The 24454-nt window shown below is 39.6% G+C and overlaps 1 protein-coding gene across 6 annotated transcripts in view; it reads right to left on the bottom strand.

The window, feature by feature from the left end:
- Positions 1 to 24454, bottom strand: part of plxdc1 (plexin domain containing 1) — a 42512-nt gene that overhangs the window by 16456 nt on the left and 1602 nt on the right. For 4 of the 6 annotated variants that reach the window (XM_066665256.1, XM_066665258.1, XM_066665257.1 and 1 more), the window contains exon 2: positions 4629 to 4795. In XM_066665256.1, the coding sequence (XP_066521353.1) occupies positions 4629 to 4795 (167 nt within the window). Of the gene's footprint in view, positions 1 to 4628; positions 4796 to 5746; positions 5843 to 7317; positions 7387 to 24454 lie in introns of those variants that run through there. The other 2 variants (XM_066665261.1, XM_066665260.1) reach the window with 2 other exon arrangements.

The raw sequence follows: 24454 nt of genomic DNA, 5'->3' as shown, positions 1-24454 counted from the left end.
AAGAAACCCACGGAGCAGGACTTGAACCCACAACCTCCAGATCCCTGGAGCTGTGTGACTGCGACACTACCTGCTGCACCACCATGCCACCCTCCAGTCATGTTCAGCTAAGTTCAATACAAAGTTGAAACTATACCTAATCACACTGACTAGGTGTAAATCTGTAATACTGTTTCAATGGCATGTTGTTTTGGAGGCTAGACTGAGACACAGGCCTCAGCCATGTGCCTGAAAAGAATAACACTATTTCAACAGAAAAACATTATATCAACTCAGAACTGCTTCAGCGATCCCCAGTGACTCCTTTGGGTCTCGTGCCAGTTTCATACATTTGTTTTGAGGCAGAACATATCTTATTTGCACCTGAAACTGGACCAAGAGCCTGAGTACATCTGGCCTTATGAGAGGCAGGAGAGACAGACTGATCAGAGACACATGAGGCAGGGAAGAGCGAGAGAAGATGGAAAGCACCAGACCCAGATAACATCACATCACTCAAAACATTAACTAAATTTATTCATTAATCTGCCTGGAACAAGCTTGAACCCATGTGCTTTCAATTTAATACTCGCACATAATGCAACAGGGTGAATTGTGCAGTGGGATTAAGGAAGCTGTAAGTCATGACTATTTTCAATTCTTTGCAGTGACACGACAAACAGTTTACATCAAGAATATGCAGGGAGGTCACTACAGACAAGCCAGGGAATGCTGGGAGAGGGAATTTCAGCGTCTGACGAAGTACAGATACAGAGAGACAAATGGGTAACCTGGGATATCTCATGGTATCATTGCAAGAGTGAGTGAATGTGTGTGTGTGTGTGTGTGCGCGCGCGTACGAGTAACAATGTGCTTGCTTTCCACATCTTTGCTATTATAAATGCATTTTCTGGTTGAAGTTGACAAGAAAGGATGAAGGCACTGTGTTAGAGAGGTATGGGGAGGAGTAGAAAGTAGAGCAGTTAAAAGCAGTCTCTCTCTCTCTCTCTCTCTCTCACACACTCACACACACACACACACACACACACACACACACACACACACTGCAGCAGTGCTCCATATAAACGGCTGCGACCCAGATTCTGTGATAAACGCCTGTGTTTCTGGGGGAAGCCTCCAGCTCCAGCTAGCTCCAGAAGAGGTGCCATTCTCTGCTCTCCTCTCCCTGCAGCACTCTCTCTCTCTCTCTCTCTCCGGAACTGGGATGTTGCTTGAGGCCAAGAATGCCCACTAAGAGTTTAAAGTCTACCCAGAGAACTCCAAAACAAAGCCCCAAAGGCACCCATAAGGCATCTCAGCTATTATAATTGCTGGGTTGCTTGTGAGACGATTATCTAAATAAAAGCTTTATATGCAAAAACACTCAAATTTATTTGAACATAATGTCAACAACGTGGGGTCTTTCTAAAACCTGATAATTAAAAAATATATACATTTACAGTTTGGAAGGCAGATATAATCACAGATTTAAAGATGCATTGTTATTCTTGTCCAAGGACTGTTATACACTCATTGATCACTGGATTAGGAACACCTACGTTGTATCTACCTTTACTTTTCCATTTTATCAGCTCCACCGATTATATATAGGAGCACATTGTAGTTCTACAATTACAGACTGTATGACTGGATCAGACACAGCTGTGCTGCTAGAGTTTTCAAAGCCTTCAGTGTCTCTGCTGAACTGAGAATAGTCCACCAACCAAGAATATCTAGCCAAAGGTGTCTTCTGGGCTGCGTCCTGTGACAACTGATGATGGACTAGATGACGATCTTCACAAACTGCTCAACAGATGAGCTACTCTCTCTGACTCTACATCTACAAGGTGGACCAATGAGGTAGATATGTCTAACACAGTGGACACTGTTTAAAAGTGGAGTGTTTAAAAACTTGAGCAGCACTGCTGTGTGCGATCCACTTGTACCAGGGCAAAACACTATAACACAATACCACCACATCAATGCCACTGCAGCGCTGAGAATGATCCACCACTCAAATCATACCTGGTCCTGTAAGGGTCCTGACCTTTGAAGAACTGGGTGAAATGAATAAGAAAATATGCAGTGAAACAACAGGACTGTAATATGTAATTGTAGAACTACAAAGTGTCCCTGTATGGTCTGTGGAGATGATCAAATGGACAATGAGTGTAGATAAAGCGTAGGTGTAACTGTTTCACTGTGTTCCAATTCAAGAAAGTTCACTAAGCATAGTCTAATGTCTGGTAGTGGTGGGATTTTTTGTGAAAAATCCTACTGTGATTTCATATATGTATGAAAGGATTTCTTATACGCTGATTATTACTCTTACACTCACATTTCAAAACCTAATATTACACTCAGTAGCCAAAAGCAAAGCTTTGGGGGAAATAATTTTACAGTGTCAATATATGTATTATATATATATTATATATATATATTTCCTACAGCAGAGCCGGACCGTCTAATACGCTCATTACGCATTCTGCGTAGGGCCCCGCAAATAAACGTATTCCCCCAGCTCGTCTCCCTCTCGCGCCAAATTAGTGTTTCACCCAAGGATTAAACGAAACTATCTTTCAGCATTTGAATAAAAATACACCACGGGACTGAGCAGCGGGAACAGCAGACAGGTAAATTGGTGACTGTTCTTCTCGAGGTTGAATCGTAAATAAATAAATAATAGTCTAGTAACCTGTATAGGGTGACCAGATCTGAGATGGTGAAAAAGAGGACACGTCTCGGTGGGGGTGATGAGCTCTCGCCCCTCGCTGCCATTGTATGCATTGTTAGCTGAACCTATGTGTGCTTTTAGGTCCTTTACACCTTTATTTGCTACACAAAACATGGGAGGTTCTTTTTTAATTCATCCGGGAACTTACATTTACATTTCGGCATAGCTGCTCGGGATGAGGGTGGGTACATGAGCTTTGCCTGACGTAAACACGGACTTATGATGTGCAGACTGACCAATTTAATGTTTACAGAGAAGGTTATCGACCAATAACGGTAGCTCTACAGTCGGACCGTCCAATCAGAAGATTTTAGGCTACTTCACCACTTTCAGCAGCGTAGTTTTGCAGCATTACAGTAAACCTGCATGAATCAAACTTTAAAGCAGAAAAGTAAAAAAGTGAACTCATAATCTTAGTTTTATAGTATCTGATGCCCCTTTAAACTCCCCCAAATACACCAGTTCACTCTGAAAATTTCTTACTAGTAGTAGTTACTTCCAACTGGTAAACTGAGTTCTCCAAATTCATTTCCACCTTAAATGCTCCCTCTATATTTACACACTCACACTAATACTGGCTTATTTTATGTTTTTGTTACACCTTAAACAGTGAAGTAGTTACAGGTGCCTGGTTGAAACTGCTGCACTATTTAATTTGACACAAACTGCAAGCTGGTTTTTCTTCTATTTTCACCTAAAATGCTGCAGCTGTTATAGAATTGGTGTTGGCTTCTTGTTCACCAGCTGCTTATTTGATTTTTTCTGTTTCACATTAAATAGTGGAGTTAAATTAAAGTGCTACAACTTGGTTTCTTACTGTTATAGTTATTCCACATTAAATTATACATCTGCATCTTTAAATCCTGTATCATTTTAAAACAAGGCAATGGTTATCCAGTCTCTCAAGTTTAGTTGTAGCCTAGTTATATCCCCAGTAAAGATTTAGCGTTAATGACTGCCGTCTAATCAATGTTTTGATTATCAGAATTTTGCTTAGGGCCCTAGGGAAGTCTGGACAGGCTCTGTATAACAGTCACGAAATTCCTCTTCTAAAAATATACAAAAACACATGTATACACACACACAGGCAAAAAATATACACACAATCACAATCACACTTGATGCTTTAAAAAAAACATGTATTGGCACAGCTAGTGGTTAATCTGGTTTGAATATGTTTTGAGGAGCAGGAAGCATATCACAATTTATGGAAATTATCCTTAGGTGGTTGTTAGAGAGAGAAAAAAATACAGAGGAAGACTTAAAAAAAAAACCACACATTGAAGGTTGCTGTAAGATGTCTTCATCCTCCCACTGGGATATTTAAAGAATGTTTAGGACCCGCTCTTTCATCTGCAGAATTTCATCATTCCATTGCATAAAATAATAATTCCTAAATAACTTTTTTTGAACAACCCTACCGAACATCAAGTGGTTTTCTACACTTCATTAATGCAAATTGTAAACATACACCATGAAGATAGGTCAGATAAAGTCTAAATTGAAACGTTCGAAGGTGAATGACTGCTAGAAGAACAAGACTGCATTTCAGGGGACTTTAATGGTAAACACATGTGGAAGAATCATGTTATGAATGAATGTTATGAAAAACAGAACTGAGTGGATTACAGCAAGTGGCTCATGTAAATACAGCAGCAAAATCGGGGATGACTAATGTGAGAGTGAAAAAGGAAGTGAAAACAGAAAGGGGAACAGCCGAGCATAGAAAAGAGAAAAAAAAGCAAAAAAGGAAACATGAAAAATAATAGAACACAAAATAATAGAAAAAAAAGTGAAAAACGGAAATAAGGAAATGAAAAACAGAGGGGGGGAAACATTTCAAAAGAAAAAAGTATTCAAGGGAAGAGAAGAACAGAAAAGAAAAAGGAGAAGAAAAGAGAAAATTATTACCCACCATCACTCTGGTCATATTGTCCGGCAATGTATCTATGTCCAGGCCTGTGGACACATCTTGGCCGGGCTTGTTCTGTAAGCGTCTGCTGGACTCCTGCTGATCTCTCCTGACTCTCTGGACTGCAGAAGAGTCTCCATCTGACCGAGAAGTTCGGCCATGAAGTGGACCTAAGAACAAGACAAATCATTTAAATCTCTCAAAAAAATACAAGTGCAAACATTCATCATCCTACACCAAAAATAAAGCAGCCAGCAGCAATAGCAATTATATATAATAGTAAAACAAGAGAACAGAGGGTGTGTTACCATCAGTAATATCTAAACCAGGCTGATATATAGCATCATGATAACACAGTTTGATTGTTCTATTGCTTACAGGTTTTCAAAATAAAGTAACTGCTAGTAGCACCCCCTTGTGGAGAATTTTCACCCTGATAAACATCAGCAAGTGAGTTACAAACCAACCCATGAAGAGATTAACTTCCATAAACGTGCAGATTTCAGAGATAACAATAGGGTAACCATAGATATACATAACAGTGATGTAGATAGCTATGGATGTCATACTAGGCCATGTGATTCATTATATTATAAGAATGGCTGTTTTAAACATAGATGAGGAACCAAAAGGTCTTAGCCTCAGGCTTGACCATAAACCATGCTGACACAATGAAGAATGACTGTTCGAAACATGACTTGACATGTTTAATGTCTGGAAATAAGATGCCAGTCTGCCAGAAATACAAACAAAACAAAACAAACAAGCAAACAAACAAAAACACTTATATAGTAGACACAGAAGATTCAGTACATCAGGACAGTACAGGAATAACACAAATACATTGTGATTGGATAGGCTAAAATTATTTTGGTGAAACTTACAAAAAGTTGGAAAAGTATAACAAGTAATTATGTGCTTCCACAAAGCAAATCAACATATCAAATGAAAGATTACAAAATTAGAAAATAAATGTATAGCATCCAAGAACTGGGCTAGAGGCATGTCAAATTTTACTGCCAATGAATATCCTTTCTAACTTTACTAAGTTTACAACATTCATTCATTCATTGTCTGTAGCCGTTTATCCAGTTCAGGGTCGCGGTGGGTCCAGAGCCTACCTGGAATCATTGGGCGCAAGGCGGGAATACACCCTGGAGGGGGCGCCAGTCCTTCACAGGGCAACACACACACTCATGGACACTTTTGAGTCGCCAATCCACCCACCAACATATGTTTTTGGATTGCGGGAGGAAACCAGAGCACCTGGAGGAAACCCGCGCAGAACACACCAACTCCTCACAGACAGTCACCCGGAGCGGGAATCAAACCCACAACCTCCAGGTCCCTGGAGCTGTATGACTGCAACACTACCTGCTGCACCACCGTGCCAAAATCAAGTAATGGAAACAAATTATTTTATCAAAATTAAATGTTTAAATTCTAACAGAATTTCTGGAAGTATGCCATCATTTTAAACATAAATGAGGTACCAAAACTTCTGTTTTTTAGTCAGTGCCTCTTTCAGTTACATTTAAACAGTAATTATGTGACATAGCCATATTCAATGTGTTGTGTTCTTTTGTAAAGACCCTAGGCTGCTCAAATATGTAATTATTAGAAGTTAAAATGCTAACAGATATTTGATATTTTCTTGAAATCAGCAATGTTTTGACCAAGCGCCGTTTTTTTTTTTTTTTTTTTTTTTTTTACATATTTCTAAGTAAAAAGCCTTAAAAACATATTCTAATATAAGATATCTTTGAAGAAATTGTTAGTCTAGGGTGTCTGTTAGTTGAACATAGGAGCATTTTTGATGATAATTTATTACACTGCATGTTACTGTGACAAAATAAATGAGTAGCATCAGCTGCACTTATTTTTCTTGAGATTTTCAGCTCTAGGATCTATGACTGATAAAACTCAAACAGTCACAGCAGGCCCAGCTTTTGGGCATTTTGTTGATGAAATAAATACTTGTTTATGTAGAATACACACAATGAAAAATTATTTAAGCTTTTTAGTTATCTGGTGATCTAATCCAATATTATTTGATCTGAAACCTCATAATTTTTTTTTTAAAAGTTGCATGTTCTTTGTTTAATGGCTCGTTTTTTTTTCCTGCCCAGAAATAGACAGGGTGGACCCCAGACTGACTCAAAACAAATGTGTTTGAGCAAAAAAAGTGAGTTATAATAGCAGAATAAAACATGCATTTTGAAGGACCACATATTTTTAAGCTGTTTTTCACACAGGATTTCTCACAGAGGCTTCACCACACTGTGATGAGAGTGCTATTTTTTATAAATGGTAGAATATGTGGATCACACCAATGCAAGTTATAAAACTGAAAAGATAAGGTGTGCTTTACTCCTCAAAATGCGGGATTCGGGTTCTTTAGCTGGTTCCAACCCTAAACAAAAGGATGTGAGGTTAATCAAAATTATTATTTAAAGCAGTATTCAGATCTGAAAGGAAAGAGGAAGTTAATAGATTTGGATGAGAGGTAAGCGTTAATTTGAGTTAAATTCAGCCGAGTTTGCCTGGGCTCCACTTCAGCAAGCAAATTAGCTAGCAGCACAGACTATCATCTCTTACATTTACATTTATGCATTTGGCAGACTCTTTTATCCAAAGCAACTTACAAAAAAGGATCTAGCATTCAAACTACAGCACAATTTATACAAATTACCTTACATTGAGTGCAATATGCCAGGAAGTAATAAGTGTATTAAAGAAAGACTTTCAGTGCAAGTGATACTCTCGGAACAGCTGGGTCTTCAAGGATTTCTTGAATGCGGAGAGGGTTTCTGTTGTGGGACTGCACCTCTATCGACCATGAAGAAGAATGAGATGAGGGGCTACTTCTGCTTTTTACACATACTTCCCCAAATAGGAACTTCGAAATATGGCATAGGCCTCTGTAAAATTGAGCTGCTTTCAGTTTCATGTCAAATTAAAAAGGCAGTAATGTAACATCCTCTGTGGCATGAGGCAGCAAAAGCTGCCCTGGAAATTGTTCAGAATTTGGCCTGATAAGGAATTGTTCAACTTTGTACTTCAAGAACATCTTTCCCTCTTTGGCAAATCCACAAAGTCAATGGAAAATATTTTTTGCCTCACTGTTGAATACACAGCATTAAATGCTGTCGTGCCAAAGACCATTCCAATAGTTGATAACTACTCAACCGTTCTGAATTTGATGTCTGCAAAACAAGAGGTTTTTAGAGCAACAGATGTCGCTAACAGATTTTGGTCTTGATGGGTTTCCTTTACTCCAAATGGCCAACAGTACACCTGGACCTGGTAACAAGGTTATATAGTTGAATGTCAAACACAAAGACATACACATGTCTCTTTCATGTTCACATGTTCATCTTTGTAGACAGTGAATAACAAGCATAAACACCTTCACACACACACACACACACACACAAACTCAAGCACACGGTGCATCCAGTGACCCAGCTCTGCTGTTTTTCTGGAAGGTAAGGGCCAGTTTATCAACGGAATTTCAGAACTGAGTTGAAGAACAGGGCCTTGAGGTAATCTGTCATGTTGCCAAGTCATTCTTTCCAGCAATGTGAAAGATATTGCAGAGCTCTGGATAAAGCGCTGTTGTCCATGCTCTCCCACTCTTTTGCTGACCAGAAAACCGCAACCTTGTTGTGAAGGCCAAAAGTCATTGTCAACAGATTCACCTTTCCAGAATCTTGACACAGATTTTCCCAGGGAGAAGTGTAATGCAGCAATAATTGACACACACTCTCTGGTCCCCATTTTTTAGAAATGGGAACCAAGACCCCAGTTTGCCAGTCCAAAACCACCGTTACCTATGTCTATGAGATATTAGAGGCATGTATGTGAAGACAGGCCCCCAATATTGAGGGCTGTCACTAATTCTGGGAAAATGTCTCCCATTCCATGCCACTGTGGAGATTTTCAACCTCCTCAGTGACTTTGGCCAAGTGACTCTGGCCCTATACCTGATGCATAGGAGGCATGTCTCTTGGGATTAGGAGTTCCTCAAAGTGCTCTATCCAATACAAGACAATACCTGCAGTTGAGATCAGAGTTTTAATATTCTTGTTGACCATAGCTTATACAGTGCTTCCTCTCCTGAGCTGTTAGGTTCCAGAATGTCATGGAGGCAACACTCCTTTCCATCCTCTTCCTATACTCTAGATTTAGCTTCTGCAACAGTCAAAGCCTTAGCCTTATAAGCAACCTTATAACCTTATATAGGTACACTTACAAGCAACCTTGTGTTCAAACATAGTGTTCGTTATGGACATACCATGACTAACACAGATGTCTAATAACATCCCACCACTCAGGTTCAGCTTTGGAAGGCTTTTCCTTCCAATCACTTCTCCCCAGAATTCCCAGTCACTGCCAACATGAGCATCGAAATCCCCCAGCACAACAGTGGAATCAGTGCGTGGTACCCTCTCCAGAATTCCACCCACACTCTCCAAGAAGTCAGAATATGCTTAACTGTTGCTGGGTGCATATGCACAATTTTCCTCCAAGCAAGCTGATGTAGCAGAGTAGAAATGCTGCTCCTTTGCATTGTGAGGATCCACTTGAGGTGGTTCAGACATCTCATATGGATGCCACAGGATGCCTCTTGCAGGTATGGTCAGCTGGGAGGAGGCTCCAGGGTAGGGCCAAGACCTGCTGGAGGAATTTTATCTCCTAGGTTGCCTGGGAATCCCTGGGCATTCCCCTGAACTAGCTGGTGGAAGCTGTTTGGGACAGAGGTGCTTGGGCTTCTTTGCTTGCCCAGCTACTACCGCAACCCTGATTAAGTGGAATAGGAACGGATTATGCTGATGATTCTCAGTCCTGCAGTTACACAGATATGGTGGTGGTGTCTTAGATTGTTTGGCACTGGCCACTTTTTTTTAACATACCTACAATTTTTAGTACATATAGATTCAGAGAGAGTAATTTTTTATTGCTCCACACTGTGTGTTACGCATCACATGAGACCTTCATCAGTGGTCACAGGAAGCTGCCCTCAGTACAGTGGTGGCCTTGGTTGTTGACTACTCTCAGATCTGCAGTTACACTGAGAGGTTTAAAAACTTAAGCAGCACTGCTGTGTCTGTACCTGTACCACTGCAACACATACTAACACAAGCACTGCATTATTGATGGTGCCGTGCTAAGAATTATCCAACATCCAAATAATACCTGAACTTTTAAGAAAAGAGTGAAAGGTGGTTAACAAACTAAGAAGAAGAAAATATTTATATGGGTGAGTTGCATGGACACTGGAGTTGATAAAATTGAAAATGATTGAAGAAACTAGGAAGTCATGGCTGATTTGTGCATATTAATTTGTCAACCATTATTTGAAAAAGAAAAAAACTGTTGTTCCACTCCAGACCAGGTTAGTGAACTCTTAATTTTCTTTACACAGAAAAAGGCTGACATTGAGAGTGCATCCACTGCTCAGATCATTACAGATGTAAAATTATTAATAACCTCCTCAGAAGGCATTAGTTTGAAGCAAATCCTTTATACTGAAATATGCTGACCTCTGATGGGAATCAGCTGGTCAATTCATCACAGCTCTAAAATACAGTAATGGAGTGCCCTCATAATTGAACTATAGTCCTCAGAAGCCATTAGTCTGGATGAAAGCTAGACATAATGAAGGAAATATTGGAACATCAATCCATCGGGTGTGAGCTGCAGACCACAATATAACACAATGAAACACATTCAGCTGGTTTACTGAAACGAGATGGAGATTCACTGGCCCAGCAGTCCAGAAGCTTTAGGAATGGAGTAAACTAGCTCATTACATTTTGAGCATATGTCCTGCTTGTCTGATGGGGGCAGTTTTGTTGATATGAAAAAAATGTTTTGTTTTGTGTTTTTTTTTTTCTTTAAGTGTCCACTTCCTTTTGGAAGGAAAACTCAATTCTCCCTCCAAATGTATCTCTAAAAAATTTATAACTTGAGTAGAAGATAAATAAATCTTCTTGTACTTACACAAATAAGCGGTGAAAGCTTACAATCTGCATTTTTGACAGAAATATTTGTGTTTCATTGAACAAGAAGGAAATAGGAGGAGTTTTTTTAAGCCTTCGTGGAATAACAAGATTGTTTTTTTTTGGTACAGTGCACACGTACATACACACAGACAAACACTCATACCCTCTTTTATGTGTGAGGCTAGTGTTTATGTTTTCACTGGCATGTGTAGCTTGGCTGTCATTTAGAGCTGCTTAGTTGTTTTACAGCTGTCATGTGAAAAAGCTGGCCTGGCATGTTTTTTTTTTTTTTACAGATGTTTAAAATAGCAACGTACAGAAAAAATGGCTAACTGTACACTGCTGGAGACTGAAGCATAAAACACAGCGCAAAAGAGAAAATTAATGTAGGCACATGAACATAAAGCAGTTATTGCAGTAAACTGGATGTGCCTTGAGTGCAAAGTCCCAGTTCCAAGGTCTTCATGGCCATGTCTTTACACAGAGGGTTCTGTTTTACTGCCTTATTAAAAGCAGACATCACTGAACAGAAAAGACCATTAAGATAGCTTTCCAGTCTTTAATAAAAGAAAGTGGAGAATGAGTAAGAGCGAGATGACCCTGCATTCTCTTTCTGTGGAACATTTGTGGAGAAATGTAGCCAAACCACAGTGACTTTCAGAATTAAGTCACAGATTACAACTGCATGTATGGAAGTACAGATAAAAAGGAGGAGTCAATGATGATGCTGTGTGCTCTTCGTAAACAACACGGACAGTGAAGGTCGTCGATTGCAGGTAGTTGTGCGCCGGTGATGTGCTGAGCAATCTTAACCATCCTTTGTAAGGTCTTCCTGAGTGGCTTGAGATGAGAACATACTCCAATCAGTCTTGTGAAACTGATGTTGTAGAGAGGCACCTTCTGGCCACACTTTAACAGTCCTTGTTGATGGTTTCACACGCCTGAAGAGTGGCACATACTTGGGGAGCAGGAACAATAAAAGGTGATCAGCCTGTCTCAGGTGGGGGAGGTAGACAGCCTTGTAGGAATCTTTGATGTTGGTGTAAACATGATCTAATGTCCTGTCTCCTCTTGTAAGGCAGGAGACAGTCTGGTGGAATTTGGACAGCACAGTCCATAAATTGGAGTGATTAAAGTCTCCCGCAACAATAAAAACACCATCCAGGTGAACAGTTTGTTGTTTGTTGCAGGGTGATCCTGTAGTACGCTTGGCCTAAAATGCTCTGTTACCACTCAAACCTCCATAGCTAACTTGGCCAATGAACCAATAGAAAAATGCTCCAAAATGACTTAAAATTAAATCTTTTTACATTAACTGTCATTGACAGAAGGTTTTTCATTGGACAGTGAAGATGTGTATATATATGTAAATTTAAACATAGGTTTTCGTATGTAAAATGCATAATGGTGGCAAGCAAGATGGACTGAGTGAACAATCACAGTGGGCTAGATTAACTGCAGCCATAAAAGGAACATCTGTACAAAGGCATTAAAAAAATTATTATTTCATCAAAAAATTATGTGTGAGTGATGTCCTGCTATAGACTGGCACCTTGTCCAGTGTGAGGTTCAGCCTTTCTCCCAGTGTAGGTGCAAACCTAATAATAATATTAATCCTGCTAGAAACTTGTTAAATGTCTCTACAGGGATATATAAAGGCTTCCTTGGCAGCACTCTGGCCTATAGTTTCCTCCACTGGTTTTTCAGTGGAATGCATGTCTGGACCTTGGCTGGTCCAGTCCAAAATGTTGATTTGTCTGTTAACCGCTTTTGAACCAATTTGCCAATATGTTACGGATTGTTGTTTTGTTGAAGGGTCCAGTGCTGTACAAGGCCAATTTTTTTCTACAGACTGCCTAATGTTTTCCTCCAGAATCTCTATGCAGTCCTCTTTGCTGATGTTGCCATATAATTTGTAAAAGTTGCTTGGCCCAGTGGCTGGAAAATCAAAACAAAATAAAACAAAGCATTACATTCCCACCATCACATTTGACCTTAGGGTTCGTGATCTTGGGGTTGAATGCTTCTCATTTCTTTTACCAAAGAAACCAATGGCTCTTGTGTTTAAACAACTCCTTGTTCATGTCATCCAACCACAGAAGTGAAGACCAAAAGCAGTCTTCTTTGTTCTATTGTCAGATGAGATGAAAACTAAATTGTTTAAACAAAGGGATATGGCTTTTTTTTTTGGTGAAAGAATGTATTCAATAGACCTTGGAAATAATTGTTGGTTGTAGCCCTAGTCTATAATGACTCTCATTAACTGGTCTAAAAAATGTGGATCTTTTTAAACCATAAGGTTAAGCAGGGTGATCCTGTAGTACGCTTGGCCTAAAATGCTCTGTTACCACTCAAACCTTGAGTAGGAAAAACATTTTTGAGTTGAAGGCCACTGTAACATGGATTAGACCAAACAGTCCCAGATTCCAGGCTGCATCCTCTTCAGTGCGAGGATGTAATTCATTGCTGAATTAAATAGAGTGAGAGGTAAAGGAAACAGTAGGATAGATTAAAGAGGGGTGGGTTGGTGGAAGGGGGAGTGTGTCACGGGGGAGCTACTGTTCTAATAATGGGTCGTGTCGGATTTCATTGCCGGAAAAGCTCAGCTATTTCTGCATCCATACAATCAAAGCCTTTTAATTGGGTCATTTAGGCCATAATTCTGTGAGACTAACTGACTTGAACAGGGAGCCGCACACTAAGAAAATGAGGAATCAAGAATGGGAGTGAAGAAAAATAAGACAAGACTGAAAAAATGAGTGATCGTGGCATGGAATGAGCAAGGGGGAGTGAGGACAGAAAAAAAGGATGAGAGAAAATGACAGCAATAAAATCTATTGATAAAATATAGCAGTTTCCTCTTTTTTAATTAAAGTTTTTGTTACACACGTCATTTGACAGTATGAAAGTTGTAGCACAGAGAAAATCCACAAGTACAATTTCAAAAAGAGAGAAAAAAATATATGTACATGCATACACATGAATACAGCACAGAGCAGTTCCACAGGCACCATTCACATAGATTAAGCGTTCATTCATTTTCTGCAAAGCACTTCAACATGTTCAGGGTCATGGTGGGTCCAGAGCCTACTCAGAATTACTGGGCACAAACTGCATTACTATTTTAGAACTAAGCAGATCTGTTAACTGAGGAAACTGTTTAAAGCAGTTTTATTTTACATACTTGTATTTTGTGGGTAAGTGAATTAAAATGAAATAAGTATTATTTTCAAAATATAATAAAAAGTCATTTTGTTTTTTTATAAATGTAAATGGGTGCAATTATTTGTCATTATACAATGTACAACTAAATGTGTCTTCCACAATTAGTCATTTGTGGCAATGAACTATAGACTGTGAATACACACCCAGAGCAGTGGGCAGCCTTCCATGGCTGCTTGGGGTGCAGTTGGCGGTTAGGTGCCTTGCTCAAGGGCACCTCAGCCATAGAGCAGGCGAGGAGGACAGTGCTGTTCAATTAGTTCCCCCACCCCAAATTTTCCTGCTGGTTATAGTACATTACACATTATACTATACTATAGTATAGTATCATTATGTTATAGAATGTTTGACACAGATAGAAAAGAGAAAAGGTCAAATTCTCTGGATATTGTAAAGAAGAAATCTGCATAACCGAGTCAGGTTTGCAACATGAGTTGCAAACAAGAGCTGGTCATCCACAAATACAAAAAGTCTTTGTGCCTCTGCAGATGAAGTGAACAGCAAATTCTTTAAAGAGATGACATGATCATAGAGAAGACCTGAAGATCCAAGGATGTAAAACAGCTCAGTCTTGCTGGGGTTGAGTTTCAGCTGATGGGGTGATATCCTTGATGAAATATCAGCAAGACATGTGGGGATGCCTGTTGACACATGGGTGTATGAAGTCAGCAAAAAAGGATGAGTTGGGTTTCGTCAGCATAGCAGTGGTAAAGGAACCTGAGGCGGTATTATTTCACCAATGGAACAAGTGGCGCATGAAAATAAGAGGGCCAAGCTATGTGAGATACCAGTGGATCCTCTCCATAGATCAGATGTGGCCCCCCAGCCTCCAGGTATGATTCCAACTACCACTGCACTCAGCTGGTGATTCGAAGATTAATGAGGACTAATAGGAGGATCTTGTGGTTGACTGTATCAAAGGCTGCAGAGAGGTCAAGGGAGTCAAGACAAATGAGGACTAATGATAGTATGGCTGATATTGTAGCATGGTGCTTCTTTGTCACTGCAGTTAGAGAAGTCTCTTTAGAGTGTGCTGGTTTGAAGCCTGACTGGTTTGGGTCCTATAGATTGTTCTAAATTAGAAAGAGAGAAAGATGATTGTAGACAGAATGTCCAAGGACCTTTAGGAAATTAGATACTGGTTTGTAGTTGCTGATGTCTTTGATGTCAAGAGTTGCCTTCTTCAGAATGGGGATCACTCTGGCAGCCTTAAAGGTGGATGGTAGATGACCAAAAGGTCTGGAGCAAATAACTGAAATATTGTGGATTAAACAGGGTTTACCAATTGGCAGATCATGTAAACCTTCCCCTCAAAAAATAGTTCAGGGGTGGGTAGTGGGTGGTGTGGCTATAATTGTTGAGGCAGAGTGCGAGACAGAGCAAAGATTTCTGTGAGTAGTGGAAGAACTTGTGGTGTGTGCACGAAAGGCAAAGTGGAAGAATATGAAGGATATGCAGTGATGACCAGAGAGGTCAAGAGGAGTCACTATCAGATCCAAAGCAGGAACGGGTCTGCGGAAGATCATGTCCAGAGTGTTTCTTGCTCTTTTCTTTGGAGTAGACTCTTTGAAAGTGAGATCAAAATATGTCAGCAATGGGAGAATGCAGAATGACTGCAGTTTCTGTGATGGAAGGTTGATGTTACCAAAGAGAATGAGTGAGGTCTCAACAGGGACAATGTCCAGTTCAACAAAGAAGTTGCCCAATGGACCAGGAGGGTCATAGAGAACAATGATCTGGAGAATGAAGTGCCATTGATGAGAAAGAAGTAAACCTGTGCTGCTACCCCTGCCCCTACCCCTCCCAGCAAAGATAGAGGACATGGCAGCAGAAGTTGCAGAGTTCTCTGGAATGATTCACATCTCTGCTCAAGCCAAAAAGATGAGACTGAGCAGATGCAGGAGCTGAAAAGATGTCTGCCTTTTGCACTGCAGACTGACAATTCCAGAACCCCTGAGATAAGCAAATCAGGTAGTTGTGGCATTGTGGTTTCTCCTTTGGTGTCCTTGTCTATGGATGTTGCTGGATGTGTGGACAGGAATTGAAAAGCACAGTTGTGAAGTTTTGAATTATGCACATCCTGATGATGTCTTGATGATGCACAAGTTGAGTGTTCCTGAAACAGTTCTGCAGATTCACAAATGGCTTCATCTAGTCCCTGACCTTGATGTGATGGATCTTCCACTGGCATCAGCTGAAATTTCCCCTAGTAGAACATACTTTATGATAAGCATTGGAGAAATAAGAAAAATATAAACCTCACAATGATGCCTATTCTGCGCAGGTGGGAGTATACCATGTTGAGCAAGTATACAACTCCATGACCAACTCAAATGCCATGTCGATATTGAAACAGTTGTTGTTGTTCTTGGGAAGAGGGAACACACAAGAAATTTTTAATGTATCTGGACTTTTTAGGCTTCAGGTTAGGCTACAAATGTGCTGAAAGATTCCACATATCTCCTCAGCATACAGTTTCAGTACTACAGGCTCAATGCCATTCAGTCCTGTGGTGATGGGGCAAGAAAAGAGCCATTGTTAAACCACAACTGGTTTAACTTGCTCGCTGATTCACAGTTCTCTTCCGCTGTTCAGGCGCCAAGCTGGTTGAAGCCTGTGATGTCTTACAGGCCTCTCCACACATCACATGCTGTTCCAGTTTGGTCTCCGGCTTAATCCTGCACTCTTTCTTGGCCTCTTTAATTCTTGTTTTGAGCTCTTTTAAAACCCGCTGCAGCTCATCCATGACCCCTGTCCTATAGGCCTCGATCTTCCAGTTCAGGAAATACATTAAGTTGCTTGTAACCCATAGCTTACTATTGGAAAACATATTCTGTGGATTCAACAGAGTCCACACAGAAATTGATGTTGTCTGTGAGGTTATATTTAATATTACTTGTGATGTTATCCCATTTAGTTAACAGAGAACATCCCACTGTGTGGCTGCAAAACAGCCCTACAGTCATTTCATGGCCTCAAGTTACCATTTTCTCACAGTCCTGTTGGTACACTTTATTGAAAGATTCCATTCCTGAAAATAGAACATGTGGGAACTTTCAAAAACTTTGAGTATCTTTAGAAATAATCACAAAAAATAAAACAAATAAATAGAAAACCCAGACAAAGTCGGTGATGCATGTGCAGTGCTGGAATAATGGAATTATGAACCTTCTAAAATCACTAAGAAAGTTTACTTACTAATCAGTACATAGTATTAATATACCATTTACTGACTATACAATTATGGAAAAACCAAAGGATATACATCAAGATCTCAACATTATATCATGACTAGTAAAAGTCTAGAGAGAGTCTGGTGCCTTTAGCCACTTAACGTGGCCAAAAACCATCTAATACTACAGAAATAGAAATCTGACTGACACCCAATAGGACCAATCAAAAGTCTGCTATTTGGCATTATGTGTAGAAAGAGGCAGTCTTCATGACTCAAGTCAGACCAGTAAGAATCAGTACAAAACAATACATGAAAATGCATTTACACAGATATACAGAGAGCCAATCAGAATGCAACTGGCAGAATCCTGACTGTGAGGCCTAAAAATAAATAAAAACTGAAATTATCAGACTCTCCGTTAACTTGTGAGACTACAATATGGTTAACACAATGTAGTGTAGTATTACTCTTATAAAATGTTATTTTGAATGAAGTGTAGATTGAGAATGACAGACTGAACAAGTAACACTATCATAATCAGCATCAGACTGACAATCAAGGTCACTTAAAATCAAAATCAACCAGAAAATGTCAGAATCTATCATAATAAAGATAAAAAAATATTAAACAATATTAAACTACAAATCAAATGATACCTCAACAATATTAATCTAGTTGATGAAATTAGGCCATGTGCAGAAGACACACTACATGAGACGTGCCAGAATACACACTCCCATGCACACACACACACACACACAGAAACAGGGAGAGGGAGAAAACTTTTCTATTTTTCTCTGTAGTCCAACAAATTTTAATTGAATCAAATCAACAAGGATTAGTATATTTTCCACCCCAACCAAAATCCCCTCTTTGTATAACAGCAGAAGAACTGTCACATTTTCCATTGGGGACTTCAGAGCCTGTATCATAAGCCTGTAGGTCTCTGTTTTCTCCCTGTTTTGTGTGTGTGTGTATGCATGGAGTTTAGTCACTTAGCTACATTTTTGCCACAGTGCCCAAGCCCTCTGGTGAATAGTGAGCCATGTTTCTGTTTATCAGCCTGAATTAAAGTTGCTTTCTAACAAAATGCTATCTTTGGTTCTATCTCCAGCTCTTCTCTCTCCACTGGATGGCCACATTGTGTGCGTGTTTATGTGTATGTGAATGTGTGTGTATGTAGTGAGAAGTGTGTGTGCGTGTGTGTGTGTGTGTGTGAGAGAGAGAGAGAGAGAGAGAGGGGAAAAAGAGAGAGAGAATGATGAAAAGGTGAAGTGGAAGAAAGACAAAAGAAGAGGGGAGGATATAAATCTTTCATTTAGCCTGTTTTTATTGCAAAGATACTTCGTCGGTACTGCAGCAGGATAAGCCCACACAATGCCACAGAACTCAGTAAGGCACTACTTGTAAAACATCAGGATTAAAAATCAGTCCCTTGAAGAAAAGGGTCTTTTGTTGGGCCCTCGACTGGCACTTGCAGTGTGAGTGGGTAGCGTTTTACTGTACTCCAGAGGATAACACAGACACTATAAAAGAGTAAGTGTGTTATGACCAGACAAGTGCTTCCTGGAAAACTTCCTGTGGGTCAGTGGGACCTGTGTTTTTCTCTGTGAGTGTGATGCGAAACAGGGTAGGCCTTTCACCTGCAATATGTCCAGGCATGGCTGACTGGCCAGGTGAGTGACTTCAAGCAGCATAGGAAAAGGAATGTCAACTAAGGAACCAGTCCTGTGAATGTTGTTGACACTAACAAAGCCAAAATCAGATTGAAAGTCCTAGCAAGCTTGATTGATCACATTTCCATATCAGATAAGTGAATCCCACATTAAGCCCTTGCTTCAGTCTGAATCTATAAATTAGTCTGGCTGTCACTTTGGACTCTGTGAGATCAGTGAACATGTATGGGAATTGATAGCTTGAGTTCAAAGTTCCACATGCGCGCTTCATGGCACATGCAAAGGCGTTCGACTCATGCAGAGGGGAAGAGTATGATTTGGCCCAAAGATGTATGATTTGGCCCTTTGATTTGGCCCTTTGAGACTGTAACCATAGCACACAATCACAAATAGAGTCAGCTGCACAGATAGGCGAAAAACTAGAGAGAAAAAAACAGAGAGGGATCATAGCTGAGGTGCATGGTTGAACTCTTCATCTAAGACAATGCCTTGAATTCAAACCATATGAGGATGGCTTGTATCAGAACAATATCATCAAAGCCTTTCAAGTGCGATGCCCAGGGTGACCTAAAATGAAAACACGTGGTGAACTTCAGTTCATTATCATTAATTTCTGCATCAAAGGTCTGATATCATCTTGTATTATAAGAGTGAAATGTCAACTTTCCAATTGAATCAAGCAAAGTAGTCATATTCAGGGGTCGGTGTCAGTGTTTATCTTGATGACGCAATATAGGTGCAACAGCATTCCAACAATATACAAAAATAAGACTTATATAAAACTTGAAATCTCATTTCCCAGCATTACGTTAATCCATAAAGCAACAGTCCAAAATGAGAAATGTTGGAGCAATTCTATGTAATATGTTTACTTCCAAATTACAACTTCAAAATCACTGTGATGCTTCACTGAGCTGTAATAGGGAGACAGAGCCTCTGCTGTTGCTACTCTGGACTGAGCACTGCAGAAATGCACTATGTAACTTATGGAGGATGGTAGAAAACCACCTGCTTCTCACCATCTGCCTTGATTTCAGTACAGTGCTATAAAATTTCAGTACACTAGGGGGATTCCCAGGATTAAAAAAAAATCTTACTTAGTCTTCCTTTAAAGCTAAAGACAAAAATTGTAAAGCAACATGTGCTAAGTGGCACATTTATAACTGTTAAGGGACTGTTAAAACTAAACAGCACAAAATGTAGGGGAATTTGTGTTTGATAGATAATTTCTTTGTTGTAACAATGCTTCTTAGCAATAAATCTTATATTGTTGGTAAGCTTTTTAATTTTCCTTTTTAATGGTGCCACATTTGTAAGGAATATGCATTTGTGGGATGAGCAGTAGAGCTGAGTATATGGGTTGTGCCCATAAAAAATTTGCCAATGCCAAACAGCTTATTCTGCCATTGACTCGTTTGGTGGGTTGTGACTGGCTGATTGAAGGTTGAAGAAACAAGAAATATTGGCAATTTAACAATTTATTCATTTAATAAACATGAGCCTTAGTAGCGTGTGGAAGAACCATACAAAGCCACAACAGCCTGGCACCTCCTCCTCAAGCTGGTCACCAGCCGGGTCACACACTGCTGGTCACACATGTGGTTGTGTTGGTCACTGTGGCACAAACAGCACACCCAAGCTGATCCCACAAGTGTTCAAGGGGGTTGAGGTCAGGACACTGGCAGGCCATTCCATCCTCTCCACTCCCACATTCTGGAGGTAGTCTCTGATAAGCCCTGCTCTGTGGGGGTGAGTGTTGTCATCTTGGAGGGTAGAGTTTGGTCCCAGACTGTGGAGATATGGGATTGCCACTGGTTGCAGAATTTCATTTTGATATCTCTCTGCATTGAGATTGCCTCCAATGAAGACAAGCCTTGCTTTTCCAGTGAGGGAGATGCCGCCCCACACCATCACACAAAATAAGCTGTTTGGCATTGGCAGAGAGGATCTGGCAAATTTTTCATGGGCGCAACCCACATACTGAGCTCTACTGCTCATCCCTCAAATGCATGTTCCAAAACATGCACAAAAGTGGCACCATTTAAAAGGGAAATTAACAGGCTTTCCAATGGTATAAGATGTATTGCCAAGAAGCATTGTTACAACAAAGAAATAATCTACGGAACACAAATTTCCTTACTTTTTGTGCTATGTTTTATTAAGGGTAGTTTTTGAAAATATGACAGAAACAACAGATAGATTGTGAAAACATAGAGTCCTGAAGTTTAAAACATAATTTTATGTTCTACTGACTAGCCTATTTCTGCATTATTCAAATGCTGTCAAATATGTAGTGGAAAAGTTGGATGAACAGAGATTACAGTGACATCACCCCTGTTTCAGAAACTTGCTAAATGGGGAAAATCACTGATGTCAACTCCTTGGCTCAAGTACTTGGACAACATGTACCTGTCTTACCTTCAACAGTCAGAGTAAAATGTAGCTTATTGATTTGGGTCATTTTGTTGTTTTATGGCTGATGGTAAGACTGAGAATGTAACAACTCAGATATATATAAGAGAGTGAGTTAATATAAAGGAAAATAAAGAAATAAAGAATGGGTGTGTGATAGAGACTGACAGGGAGAACACTGTCTGCTAAAGATAAACAGTATATTAAAAGAACAGGCCCTGCTTCTGATGTGGGCAGTGATCCCTACATAGCCTTAGGTCAGTTCCTCCACATTTCTTGGATTATTTTCAGATGTCAAGATTCCTGTGATGCACATTTACAAAGGATGTAACTATGAAGTTCAAACAGTATGAATATTTTGTATGATTTCAACAAATTACCACAGAGAGTTAGCTATTCTACCATGCTGGGCAGTTGAAAGCTAGTACATACATCCTCTAAGATGTACAAAGTGCCAAATGCACATTTTCAAACTGCCAACTAATCCAACATCACTGAGAAGCTCATCCAACATGGAGGAGAATGCAAATGCTGTCCAATTCTTGTGCAGAAAAGCAAATGAATGGGGTACATAATTCATGTCACTTTTAATATTTACACTCTACAAATTATTTGTCATTTTATTTTATTTTGTTCAATAAGAAGGTTTAGTTTTGCATAAATTACAATGTTTAAAGTAAATTCCAGCTGAGATTGGAAGCAAATGAAATGTATGTGTGTCAAACTGGAGGGAGGCTCAATATTCTCTCAAATATTCTTTTCTACCAAATGGGGGTAGTGCAGAAAAAATTGCTAAACCACAGGTCTAAGGTAAGACATTTTCACATATGAACACACATGCTAATCCACATTTTCATATAATGACCTCACTCAGACATAACCCAGGCTTTGTACTAAGGGGCTGGCAGGTTAAAGTCCGGTGCGACTGTTAAGGACATTTGTCTTCACATGTACAGCTCCTCTGGGAAAAGTTTGGAAAAGTTCTGTGTTAATGGATAAAAGGGGCTGTAGAAAGCCTATACCTCTCCTTTTAGGGTTAGGGCCTGCAGCAAGTTATTAAAAAAAAAACTGGCTTCACAGGATGTTAATTAATATTGATCCATGTTTTTTTAACAAGGAGACACTACACCTTCAGATGAGCTAATGCTAAAACCGAAGCCAAGAAAACTCTTCTCTACTCCAATCCATATGTTCAGCTTTTAATATAAAAATAAACACCAACATCCTCCGGATTATCTGGAAAGTGGGTCTGAAGTGCATTTCTCAATAACATCTCTTCCCTTAGACCTTAATTTTGACTAATTTCCTATTACTGCTTCTCTCTCTATCCAAGTTTATTCGGTGGGGGGTTATCTGTGAGCCTTTACACTTTCTTTAAGGGAGGGGGGGAGGGAGTAGCACTTAGCCATGTGGTTGTGACTGGCTGAGAGAGATGTCAGTCATTATTTTGCAAAAAGCCAATTCTTACCTGCTCCTATGAACTAGAAAGTCATTATGGTTAAAGACTTGTACCTTACACAAATGCTTCACACAAATAAGCTTTGTGGGGGTCATGGTGACACAACATGTAGTGTCACTGTCTAACAGCTCCAGGGTCCTGGCAGTGTGGGTTCAATCCCCATCTTGGGTCACTGTCTATCAGGAGTTTGGTGTGTTCACCTCATGTCTGTGTGGGTTTCCTCTAGGTGCTCCAGTTTCCTCCCACCGTCTGAAAACACATGCTGGTGGGTGGGTTGACTATTCAAATTTTTTCAAAAAATGTCTATAGGTGTGAGTGACTAGGTGAGTGTGATGGACTGGTGTCCTTTCCATGGTGCCTTACACACAATGATTCCAGATAGACTTTTGACTCACCATGACCCTGAATAAGATGAAGTGGAATGAAATAAGCTTAATCAATCAGTAAAGTTTGAGTCACTGGTAAACACTTTTTATTTTGCATGAGCTTATTTAGTAGCTAGTTTAAAATAATTTAGTTTATTGCAGTTTAAGGGATTAACATTGCTCTGCTTTGGGAGTTTGCACATGCTCAGTTTGTCCTCGGCTGCGCAGAACGTGATGCCCAGGTGTAGAAATGGATCACACAGGACATGCCTTGATATAGGTCACTCACAAACAGAAAGCTGTTTCTCAGACTCATTGTACTGCTTTTACTGAATGAAAATTATGAGTTACAATCTATGTCACATGCATGCACACATATGGATGTATGGACACACACACACACACACAAAGTGTTTTGGTGAGCCTTTTCAGCACTCTGAGGGAGCAGCATAAGAACTAAGAGGCACAGGAGGGACAGAGGCCAGAGAAAGTAGAGCAGCGCTGCTGCCTGGCAGAGAAGAGAAGAACCAGGACTTCTAAAAATACAGCATCTCCAAGGAGGACAGAATTACACACACACACACACACACAAGTATGTGGCACTCATATAGGCTGTGTACCACTAAAAAGAGAAAATTAATAGATTTACTTATTTTAATATATACATATGCAATGCAGTGACAACTACTGTTTTAATTTAAAGTAGAGTTTTATAAGATCAGAATACATATCTAAATGATACGGTAACACAAGCTGCATAAAAAGGGGTGCATTGATATGTTGTGGGACTGTAGTCAATGTAGGGACAGCCATAGTGTCACCAAAATGGAAACCTTCCAAGAGAATGGAAAAAGCCATCCAAAATTTGGACTGAAGTTACAAGAACACTAGAAACCTGTAATGTAGGAGTTACATTAATACATTTTACATCACTAAATTTATAGCACATTTTAAAGGGTAGTATAATAATAAATCAAGAATGGGGTTTTGTCCCAAAATGGATGGGTATGTAGAGCTGAAGCACACAGATGCATTAGAAACTAAATTGAGTGCATCATATTCTTTCAGGGCATAAGGACTGAGAGAAGGGTTAAACTAGTTTATATTTTATATCTGTTTATGATTTTTCAGACCAATATTATGATTGTGATTTATATGTGTTTTTATATAAATTCATTTCTACAACTTCTATTATCACCAGCGTTTAGTGGGTTGTATGCTGAATTTTGTGTAGAACTGCCAGTTCCATGCTCTGAATTATCAGGTTAAATGCTTTGTCTTTTTTTTGCAAGACAGCACAGAAAATGTGTAATTAAATGTGTAGTGCTTGCCATTTAAATATTGCACTCTTTCAATTTGTGATTAATTGCCCTAATTTAGAGTATATTTATAACACTTTGAGGGTATTATCTGTTGCTTTAGTGGACCTTTAAAATGAATTAACTGAATGTTGGCTTTAAGCTTTCCTGTATAGTAAGCAAGCTACATTAAATATCTTAATATATTTAAAAG

Source organism: Hoplias malabaricus, chromosome 3, assembly GCF_029633855.1.
Source record: "Hoplias malabaricus isolate fHopMal1 chromosome 3, fHopMal1.hap1, whole genome shotgun sequence".
NCBI lineage: Eukaryota > Metazoa > Chordata > Actinopteri > Characiformes > Erythrinidae > Hoplias > Hoplias malabaricus.
The sequence above is the reverse complement of the archived record's forward strand: the minus strand, read 5'-3'. Positions and strand labels throughout refer to the sequence as shown.